The sequence below is a fragment of the Macaca fascicularis genome, chromosome 1 (assembly GCF_037993035.2).
Source record: "Macaca fascicularis isolate 582-1 chromosome 1, T2T-MFA8v1.1".
Taxonomy (NCBI): Eukaryota; Metazoa; Chordata; class Mammalia; order Primates; family Cercopithecidae; genus Macaca; species Macaca fascicularis.
The window spans coordinates 233751540-233761904 of NC_088375.1; the positions used below are offsets into that span (position 1 = coordinate 233751540).

The following is a 10365-nucleotide window of genomic DNA, read 5'->3' on the forward strand; positions in this document are numbered from 1 at the left end:
TGGGCAGGAGAGGGGGCTGGGCCCAGCCCTATGGGAGGTCCTCCTGCACCCCAGAAACCTCCCCCATCTCCTAGACTGCCCCACACTGAGGGGAGCCTGGTCTGGGGCTGCTGGGCCCCTCAACCCCAGCACCGATGCTGCCCCCGGGGCCGTGGGACTCTGGGCTTCCCCTAGGACTGCCGTCCTGAGGTCTAGACAGCTGGCCAGGCAGAGAGGAAGGGAGGGCGCGCAGGCCGGAATACAGGCAGGGCCGGGACTAGGCCGCCGGGACCCCGCGCTTCAGAGCTGGGCAGGGCTGGGCTGGGAAGGCGCCAGGCTCACTCCGACCCTGGCCCCCTGCCCTGTCCCTGTGCCAGGCCCCGGCAGGGGCAGACAACACTTCCTTTCTCTGTTCCTGGCTCCTAGCAGGGAGGGATGGGCCCCAGGCGGCCTGGCCGGCCCTCAGCCAGGAGTCCATCCTGGGGGCTTCAGGGAGGCTCTAGGACCAGCCTTCGTGAGGTGGGCTGGGAGGGCATGGGCAGTGCCCAGACAGGACAGGGTGGCAAGGGCCGGAGGAGTCGCCTGCTCAGCCACCAGCCTTGGGCAGCTAGCACTGCGGAGGCCAGACCACTTCCCTGACAAAGCAGGGGCGGGGGACTCCTTCTAGAGGGAGCATGGGCCTCCCCCGCCCAAAGGTGGCGCAGAGGGAGGGACACATACCTGTCTTAGTTATGCCAGGAATGTGGCTCCCTAGGCAGAGAAGGGGGGAGGAGCCTTTCCTGAGGGCTGTCGGCTGGGGGAGGGGCCTCGGCTGGGCAGGGCCAGGAAGACCCGGCAGCAGGGCCAGGTGAGAAACTGAGGAAAGAAGTCCTCGGTAAGGCCGGGCGCGGTGGCTCAAGCCTGTAATCCCAGCACTTTGGGAGGCCGAGATGGGCGGATCACAAGGTCAGGAGATCGAGACCATCCTGGCTAACACGGCGAAACCCCGTCTCTACTAAAAACACAAAAAATTAGCCGGGCGAGGTGGCGGCGCCTGTGGTCCCAGCTACTCGGGGGGCTGAGGCAGGAGAATGGCGGGAACCCGGGAGGCGGAGCTTGCAGTGAGCTGAGATCTGGCCACTGCACTCCAGCCTGGGCGACAGAGCGAGACTCTGTCTCAAAAAAAAAAAAAAGAAGTCCTCGGTAGACCTGAGTCCAGGTGTGGTCCAGCAGCAGGTGCACCTCAGGCGGTGTCCGGGCAGGGGTGGTGAGGGGCGTGGCCTGGGAGGACGTGCCCTCCCTCACCCGGGGAGCGCGGAGGGACCTTGACCCCAGCATGGGGTTCCCCATAAAAGGTGGGACCCAGTGGTCTCAGGGGTAGCTTCCGAAGACTAGGGACTGCTCAGACATCATCCTGTGCCCCGGGAGGTGGGGTCAGAGTCTGACAGGGAGAGGTCAGCTAGCCTCAAGCCCCCTCCATCCATTTGTCCCTTCTCCAGCCAGGTAGCTCCAGGGACCTTGTCCCTCAGGGGTCACCCAGGGCTTCTGGAAGGCATTTACCCTGTCCTGGCACCAGTGCTCCCAGCCCCCCGAGATATCCCTGGTCTGCTTCCAAAGCAGAGCCCCACATGTCCCACTGGAAGCTCCTGGGCTCCCTGGCACCTTCCAGTGGACCCCCCTCCTCATGCTGCTTCCCTCCTGAGGCTCCCCTCGGCCCCTGGCTCATCTGCAAGGCCCCTCCCATGACATTCTTCCCTGGCCCACCCTCCCCTGGCCAGCCCCACCCTCCCCTGGCCAGCCCCACCCCAGGGGGGTTCGGTGGCCACAGCCCCTCCCAGGTGCTCCCCAAACTGCATACTGGCTATGGGTCCCAGGCTCCCCACCTGGAGCTTGTCCCTGAGCGTGACTGTGCACAGCTGGGCCAAGCCACACCCTCCTGGCAGGGGCTCCCCACGGACCCTCCTCCCAGCGCTCGGCTCTGCTCAGCCTGGGCACTCGCTCCAGAGCCAGGGCCTGGCATGCGTAGAGCTGCTTTGCTAAGACGCAGAGCCTCGTTCTGCCAGGGTGACTCTCCTGCCACATGCCCTCTGACCTTACAGCAAGTCCTCGGTTACTAAGTCATGGACCCTCAGGCTAGACCCGCCTGGCTGTGGGGTTAATGATTCCCTGGATAGGAACCTGTCCTCGCCCTAACCTCCTTCTGCAGCCCCTCCCCAGCTCCTGACAGCCTATCCTGACTTCACAATGCCCCATCTTTTCCCCAGACCACAAGTGCCCAGAGGAGGGCCAAGGTTATCGTGTCCTTCCAGTGGAGGACCCAGGGGACCCGCCTCTGTGCTCCACGGCGGCCTGGACCCTGAAGGCAGCTTGGGGGCCACTGACCACAGGCTGGGGAAGAGGCCGCAGCACTCCCTATTTTGGGTGCCGCCCCTCCCCCTGCACAGCCCCCAGAAGGCAAGAGCAGTGGACAGTCTAGAACCCTACAAGGACCCCTCAAGAGCCAGGCTAGCATCAGGGCAGCAGTTTCCTGCGCTTTCCTGCTGGCCAACGGAGCAAATCGAAGAGACAGGAAGTCAGGACCCTTGCCGTTGCCTTGGGGAGGAAGCATTCTCCGGACCCCCCACCGACACATCCCTTCCCAGGCAGCCATGAGGGAGCAGACAGGATGTGGGGGCGACGGGGACCTCCTATATTTTCCCTGCCACATTCCCCAGCCAACAATCTCAGTCCCCAACTGGGACTTGTCCTGGGGGAGCTGTCATGGGACTTCTGCCCCCCCCAGGCTGGGGTCAGGGAGGGCCACTCCTCGGCCATTCGGCAGAGCCATGGGAACAGCCAGCACTCTCGATGGCAAATCACGCACCCTCCAAATCCGCAGAAACCTTCACCACACAGCCTCGCCCTCCCGCCTGACCCCCACGGCAAGGGGTGCTGGATTCATGGGCCCATCTAGACGGAGGTCTGGGCCAACACAGGCGCTGAAACAGCTGGGGACATTCACCTGTCCAGCTTCTCTCTAGAAGGGGCCTCCAGGAGGAAGTGTGGAGAGCTGGGAGGAGAGGAGGAGGCAGGAGGCCATCCGTTTGCAGGGCTGGGACTTGCCTTTGGCCCATCTTTTCGAGGGCCAAAGATGTCTAATGTAAGGGCTTGGAGATGCAGCTGGAGAGCCGGGGAGGGGCAAGCAGAGAATAAGGTGGGACACAGTCAGACCACAGGTCAGTCTACAAGACACCGTGTGCTGCAGCCCCCAGCAGAGCACGAAAGGGCCCCTCACAGCGACCCCTGCAACCTGTCCACCTTGGCCGCTGCCCTGACCCCCAGCGGCCCCCACGTGAGCCCCCCACCACGTACCTTCCACACAGAACTCCACCTCCTCCAGGTTTCGCAGAGTGATCCGCATGAGGCTGGAGTTGAGCATCAGCTCGTTCTTGTGGGCTGGCCACAGGTATGGGGGTGCAGGGTTCACAAAGAAGATCCTGGTGTCCCCAGTGGACACCTGGTTGTCACAGATGAGGGGGTCTCCGAAGCCGCTGATCACCACCTTGTTGCCGCCGTCCAGCAGGCTCTCCCGGGCCACCAGCTCTTTGCCCTTCAAGTACCGCCAGACCCGAACCTGGGATGGACATGGGGGTAGGGTGTCATTAGTCCTCTCCTGGCGAAGGGGCTAGACTGGGGGCTTTAGCTGCTCAGGACAAATGTCCACAGCAGATTCAAGCCCTGGGCAGAGATGTGGGGAGACCTCTGGGTCAGACCGCTGGGCGGAAGCCGGGGGAAGCACACGCTGGCCACCACGGCCCGTGCAGGAACGCTCAGAGATGCGTCACCTGTAAACATGTTCCCTCCCCCAAGTCACCATTTTCAGCCACCCCGGCTCCAGAAACGTCCCTATCAGTTAAGGCTGAATTTGGGAAGGGGGCCCACCTGGCTTGGGGTGCCTGCCTTCCATGTTCCCATCCTCTCCCCACCAGCCCACTGCTCAGGGCCCTGCTCCTGGCAAGCTTGGGCAGTGGAGAAGGGGGACGGGGCTTCAGGGTAAGGGGCCCGCTTGGCTCCTTGCGGCCCTGCGGCTGGGCTGAGATGGCCCTTCCTAGGGCTCCTACAGTCTGTGCAGTCAGGGCAGCCCGTGAACCACGAAATCAAGTTTGGGCAGCGCAGGGTGCCCCACCCTCCACCTTCTCAGCTCCTGGGGCCCTGAGGGCAGCTGCTCTGATGGCTGCCTGTGGTAAAACCTACAGCCGACCTGGTGGCCCTCACAGGGTCAGGGACCCACGCACTCCCCTGAGAACAAAGCCGGGAGAAGAAGCCCCTTCCTCAGGAGATCTGGGGGGCTGGGGCTGCCGGATGGGGGGAGAGACAATGGTTGGCCTGTCCACTGCGCAGCCCCTGCTGGGAGCCTCACGACTGCAGCATCTGCAGGGACCCCCTCCAGTTGCCTAGGCAGACCTCCTCCACGCCCCCCAACAGCAGGCTCCAGGAGGCAGATGACCCAGGCCGGGGGAGGGCCTGGTGGCTTTCATCGCCTTCCCCCACCCCAGCCACACCCAGGAGCAGCCGGGAGGAAGTCGGGAAAATCCTGCAGGGACCTGGCAAAGTGCCCTGGCCGCTGTGGAGGAGACGGGGCCGGCGGGGGAGCCCAGCTGTAGCCCGCACCGGCCAGTCTGAAAGAAACTGCCACCTTCTCCACCTCCATGGAGGGGAAACGAGCCGATTTCTGGTCCCAGGAGGTGGTTTGGGGGGTACAGGGGAGCTGGGTCTGGGTTCCCCGAGCCCTTACCAGAAGATGGTGGGGGGCCCGGCGTACCTACCCCGGGGGCTCCCACAAGCATCTGAAGGAGAAGCCGGGCAAACTTCCCCTCCCCGGGCTGGGGAGCCCCAGTTCCCGCAGGAGCGCGATGGGGCACCGGCCCTGCCCCCAAGCACTCGAGGCCAGGCAACGGCCCCGCCCACTTCTCTGCTCCTGCACGCCCCCCCTCGCCACTGCGGCACCCCCCACCTGTCTCCTGGTTGGGGAGCTCAGGCTGTGAGCCCCTTTCTCTCTCCTGACCACCCCCTCTAGCCCTGGGAAAGGCCTCTGGGGAGGGGGACAAGCGGACCCCAGGCCCAGCCCCCGCTCCCCGCCCGGGCAAAGGCCCCTCGCCCCAGGCCCCTCTCCTTCTCCTTGGCCGGTGGGGAGGGCGTGAGGCAGCCGCAGTCCCGGGGCGAGGTGCACTTGTCTCTGCGAGGAGGGAGGGGGCGGCGGGCGGAGGACGGCGGCGGCTCAGCAACTTTCCCCGGCGCCCGCGAGTTTCCCGGGACCTGGCGACCCCCCCTCCCGGGGCTTGGCGGTCGCCAAGGGAGCCGGAGCGGGGGCTGCGGAGCGACCGGAGCTGGTTCCCACGGCCTGGGGCGGGGGTCCCGGCGGGGCGGCCGGCGTCGCGAGGGGAGGCCAGGGTCAGGGTGGGCGCACCTTGCAGGAGTACGTGTGCTGCACCGGGTCCACGTTGAGGATCTCCTCCACCGTCCCCGTGAGCACCACGTTCGCCTCCTCCTCGCGCCGCTCCAGCGCGCGCTCCGGGCACGTCCCGCCGGCTCCGGGCAGGACGCACGCGGCCACCACCAGCAGCAGCAGCGGCCGCAGCGGGCCCGGGCGGGACGGGCCGGCCATGGCGCAGGCGAGAGGCGGCGGAGGAGCGCGCGGGCCGCGCCGGGGACGGGACTGGACAGGACGGGACGCGGCTCCGGAGGCGGCGGAGCGCGGGCGGGCGGGCGGGCGGGGGCGGGGCCCCGGCGGCGCCCCTCCCCCTCCCTCCTCCCCGCCCCCACCCCTCCCCGCGGCCTCCTCCTCCCCCTCCCTCCCCCCTCCCCCGGCCCGCCCGGAGCCCTGCGACCCGCGCCGGCCGCGAACAAAGCCCCGGGACGCGGCGCCCCGCGCGGCGGTGGGGCGCGGAGGGGGCGGCCCGGGAGGGGCGGGGAGGGAAGGGGGGGTCTGGATCCCGCAGGCGCCCCTCCCCCGCCGCGGCCCCCCGGAAGTGCGGCTGCACCCGAGTTAATGCCTAATCTGGAGGAGACGTGACGGGACTGCCGAGGGGTTCCGGGCGGCGCCGAGCCGGGCGGCGGTGCTTACAGGCCGCCGGGAGGGTCCCCAGACCCGGGCCCGATACCGCCCCGCAGGCTGCGCCCCTCCCGCGCGGGGCCGGACACGGAGGCTCGGCCCGGCCAGGACCCCCGGGGCTGCAGCGAGGGGGCGGGTCCCGGCGCCAGGGCGGGCGCTGATTGGCCAGCATGGCCCGCGGCCCCGCCCATTCCAGTCCCGCCCCCAGGCCCCGCCGCGGGGAGGTGCGCGCCCCCTTCCGTCCCGAGGCTGCAAGCGCGGGTCCCGCCACGCCCCCTCCCAGCTCCGGGCCGGGCGCCTCTGAAGCTTGGCCTGGCTGGGTGCAGGGGGAAACTGAGGACTGGAGGGCCCAAGTGAGAGCCTGGCCTAGCTGAAGATTGAGAGGAGGGAGCGGAGGCCCTCTTTGTCCCCTCAGAACTGTGACTAGGCCGAGCGTGGTGACTCACGCCTGTAATCCCAGCATTTTGGGAGGCCGAGGCAGGTGGATCATGTGAGGTCAGGAGTTTGAGACCAGCCTGGCCAACATGGTGAAACCCCATCTCCACTAAAAATACAAAAATTAGGCCGGGTACAGGGGCTCACACTTGTACTCCTAGCACTTTGGAAGGCCAAAGCGGATGGATCAGGAGGTCAGGAATTCGAGACCAGCCTGGCCAATAGAGTGAAACACTGTCTGTACTAAAAATACAAAAAAAAGTTAGCTGGGCATGGTGGCAGGCACCAGTAATCCCAACTACTCAGGAGGCTGAGGCAGGAGAATCACTTGAACTCGGGAGGCGGAAGTTGCGGTGAGCCGAGATCGCGCCACTGCACTCCAGCTTGAGCAACAGAGCGAGACTCTATTTCAAAAAAAAAAAAAAAAAGGACAGGCGCCGGGCTCACACCTGTAATCCCAGCGCTTTGGGAGGCCGAGACAGGAGGATCACGAGGTCAGGAGATCGAGACCATCCTGGCTAACACAGTGAAACCCCGTCTCTACTAAAAATGCAAAAAAATTAGTCGGCCCTTGTGGCGGGCACCTGTAGTCCCAGCTACTCTGGAGGCTGAGGCAGGAGAATGGCGTGAACTCGGGAGGCGGAGCTTGCAGTGAGCCGAGATGGCGCCACTGCACTCCAGCCTGGGCGACAGAGTGACTCCGTCTCAAAAAAAAAAAAATTAAAAAATAAATAAATAAAAAGGACTGGGCCTGTAGTGCCCCCCCTCACCCCAAGCTAGCTATGGATCTCTGGACCAGAAGCCATGAGGGAGGCCCCGCCCTGCTCTGCCCCCGTTGGGAGTTCAGGAGAGGCCCCTGGCTCAGTGCTTCACTCACCCATTGTGTCACGGGGGTGAGGTGGGGACCCAGACACAAGGCTGGAGCCAGGACAGCCCCTGCTGGGCACACGTGGGCACACAGTGGTCCTGGTGCAGCCAGACTGGGATCTCCCCACCTGGATATGGACCCCCACAGATGAGGGGGGACTCTGCGTCTCCAGCTGGATCCTCCAGAGGGCTCTGAAAGCTGAGGTCCAAGTGCCCAGAGTCTGGACTCTGCGTGTCCCTCCATGCCCCATCCTCGCTGCGTCCTGGCCAACAGTTGGCTTCTGGGAGGCTCATTTAGCAAATTGGAGTAGGAGAGCTAGAGAAGGGTGCACCGTTGGGGGACGGGTGTAGCTTGTACTGAATTGGGTGCCCCCAACCTGGGACAAGCTCTTCTTCCTGGATGGTGTCAGCCTCAACTCCAGGCGCCCCCACTGCTGGCCACGGCCCCTCATTCACGCAGAGCCTTGAGGGGATGTGCTTAGCCACCCAGGCTGTCTTCTACAGCTGGCCCCAGTGGTGATGTGAGCACTCAGGACCTGTCTCTATCCCTCCCTCGCCCAGCCCAGGCAGGTGGAGCAGGCTGTGCAGGCTGGGCTAGGGACAGCTGAGGCCCCCAGCCCCCAGTTCCTATGGAGAGCCTGCCTCACAGCCCACTGGGCAGGCCCCAAGGACTCACCCCTCACCGCTTCCAGGGGCCCACTGGGAGCCTCCCCCGTAGCCTTTTGATTTGAGCAGGCTGGTCCCTGCCTAAGCTGTCTGCTGTCCCAGATGGAGGATGGGCAGGATGGGCTCCAGCAACTGTGTCTCTTTTTCTTTCCCTAGAAGTTAATTTCCCAAAGGGTGGGGAGAGCTGTCTTACTTCAGTTTGGTAGGGAGGAAGCTCCGTATTTTGATCCCTCGAGGCTGTAACTGCAAACCCTTATCCTTTCACTTGGCAACCAGGCCTGGTCACCAGGATGGACCCTGGGATCTCCCTCCTGACTCCTCCCGCCACTTCACTAGGGGTCTGAGGCGGACGCTGGAGGAGGGTCATGTGCAGACACAGAGGCAGCCATTTCTCTTTACAACATTTATTTCCAGCCCTTGATCTTGCTCGAATGCTGGTGGAGGCCCTTAGCTCTGCCCGCCAGGCTCTGTGCCGCCTCCCCGCAGGCGCAGATTCATGAACACGGTGCTCAGGGGCTTGAGGCCGTACTCCCCCAGCGGGAGCTGATTCTCCAGGGGCTTCCCCTCGAAGGTCAGCCAGAACAGGTCGTCCTGCACACCCTCCTGCCGGCTCACTTGCTGCTTCAGGTGGGCCACAGTCTGCGTCAGCTGTACCTCGTAGGTGCTGCTCCGGCCCTTGTCGTTCCTCACCAGGATGCTCAGAGGTTCATCGCACTTGTCCACCACCAGCAGGACCGTGCTGCCGGGGCCCAGGCCCTGGTTGGCAAGGGGAACCCTGTCCTGCAGGGTGGCGCCGCTGGGGTGGACAGCCAGACGCTGCTGGAAGGCGTGCACGCCGATCTTCTGGGCGATCTTTGCCTTCAGCTCTGACACCGACATGGAGTTGCTCAGGGACACCTGGAACTCGTTGCCCCCCAGCATCTTCACCTTCAGGTCCCAGCTCTGCAGACATTACACAGGCTCAGAGGCTGCCGCACCAGTCCCAGGCCCACGACACACAAGGCCCTGGCTGCTGGGCGAGCTCCTGTGCCCAGGGACAGTGCTTCCTCCTGTTTGTCCTCTACATCCCATCAGCAGGGACCCCAGGCACAGAAGGCACTGAGGGGTCATTACTAGAAGGCCAGCTGCCCACAGCCATCCGTGGCCTCCCTTTACCTGCTAGGGTGCCCCTCTGTGCCCACCCTGAGGATCTCAGGGGTGACCTGCTTTCAGGAGCACACTTAGAACCTGGCCGAGCTCTAAGCAGCTCTGCTCTCCCTGCAACCCTGGGAGACCTTGGCTGGGGGAGGGAGCTGAAAATTGACTGGCACAGAGGCCTGCCCCCCCCCCCCGAGCCCCCACCTGTGACATCTCCCTTACCATGGCTGTGGGCTGTGGGCCACGGGTTGGGGGAGACAAAAATTGACTGGCACAGAGGCCCCCCCCACCCAACACACACACACCTGTGACATCTCCCTTACCATGGCTGTGGGCTGTGGGACGCGGCACGAGCTCCTGTACTGGCAAAGATGAGTTCACTGCCTCTCAACTGCCGGCTCCTGCAGGCAGCAGCCAGCCCTGTTATAAGCCTGAGCCACACACGTCAGGGGGCGTTGCCGCGCGAGCCTGCTCCGGTGGCCAAGTTTCGGTTTCCTTTTCCCCAGGCATGCCCCAGAGTGAGCAGAAGAAACAAAACAGAATGGCCGAAAGACGGGGAAAAGCAGAAGGGGGTGGGCAGGGTCTCAAAGGCACTGTCAGGGCCGGGGACTCAGGACGGCGGACGGCATCCCCACCCCCACCCAACACCCTGGAAACACCTAAATATCGAGCATTCCAGGTCCTTCACAAGATGCACTAAAGCTGGTTGAATGCCGTGGCTCACTCCTGTAATCCCAGCACTTTGGGAGGCCGAGGTGGGCGGATCACCTGAGGTCGGGAGTTTGAGAGCAGCCTGACCCACACAGAGAAACCCCGTTTCTACTAAAAATACAAAATTAGCCAGGTTTGGTGGCGCATGCCTGTAATCCCAGCCACTTGGGAAGGTTGAGGCAGGAGAATCGCTTGAACCTGGGAGGTGGAGGTTGCGGTGAGCCGAGATCGCGCCATTGCGCTCCAGCCTGGGCAACAAGAGTGAAACTGTTAAAAAAAAAAAAAATGCGCTAAAGCCTTCACATGAACGAATGGTTTCATTTTCCATTTACCAACTTGCAAACAGTAAACATGGAAAACACCTCTATGGTTAATTCAGAAACAAAACCTCCAAACTCCCCAGAGATGACAACACTTGGTTTAGGGCAGTATTTGCCCAGGTTTGGTGTTTTTTGTTGTTTTTGTTTTTTTGAGACAGGGTCTCACTCTGTCGCCCAGGC

The 10365-nt window shown here is 63.9% G+C and overlaps 2 protein-coding genes across 8 annotated transcripts in view; both read right to left on the reverse strand.

Moving 5' to 3' along the window:
- Nucleotides 1–5655, reverse strand: part of AGRN (agrin) — a 36024-nt gene extending 30369 nt beyond the window's left edge. For all 6 annotated transcript variants that reach the window (XM_005545136.4, XM_074024057.1, XM_005545134.5 and 3 more), the window contains exons 1-2: nt 5405–5655; nt 3310–3571 (exon numbers count right to left, since the gene is read on the reverse strand). In XM_005545136.4, coding sequence (XP_005545193.3) covers nt 3310–3571; nt 5405–5602 — 460 coding nt within the window. In that variant the 5' untranslated portion in view covers nt 5603–5655. The remainder of the gene's footprint in view (nt 1–3309; nt 3572–5404) is intronic.
- Nucleotides 5656–8405: 2750 nt separating this feature from the next.
- On the reverse strand, nt 8406–9550 carry ISG15 (ISG15 ubiquitin like modifier). Of its 2 annotated transcripts, none has more exons than XM_005545139.4 (2): nt 9478–9550; nt 8406–8959 (listed from the first exon to the last, which is right to left on the reverse strand). In XM_005545139.4, the coding sequence occupies exons 1-2, from the start codon at nt 9478–9480 to the stop codon at nt 8465–8467; spliced, it is 498 nt and encodes a 165-aa protein (XP_005545196.3). In that variant the 5' UTR covers nt 9481–9550; the 3' UTR covers nt 8406–8464. The 2 variants fall into 2 exon arrangements, with proteins under 2 accessions (XP_005545196.3, XP_065387368.1); XM_065531296.2 differs by lacking the exon at nt 9478–9550 and adding an exon at nt 9377–9394.
- Between the last annotated feature and the right edge of the window lie 815 nt (nt 9551–10365).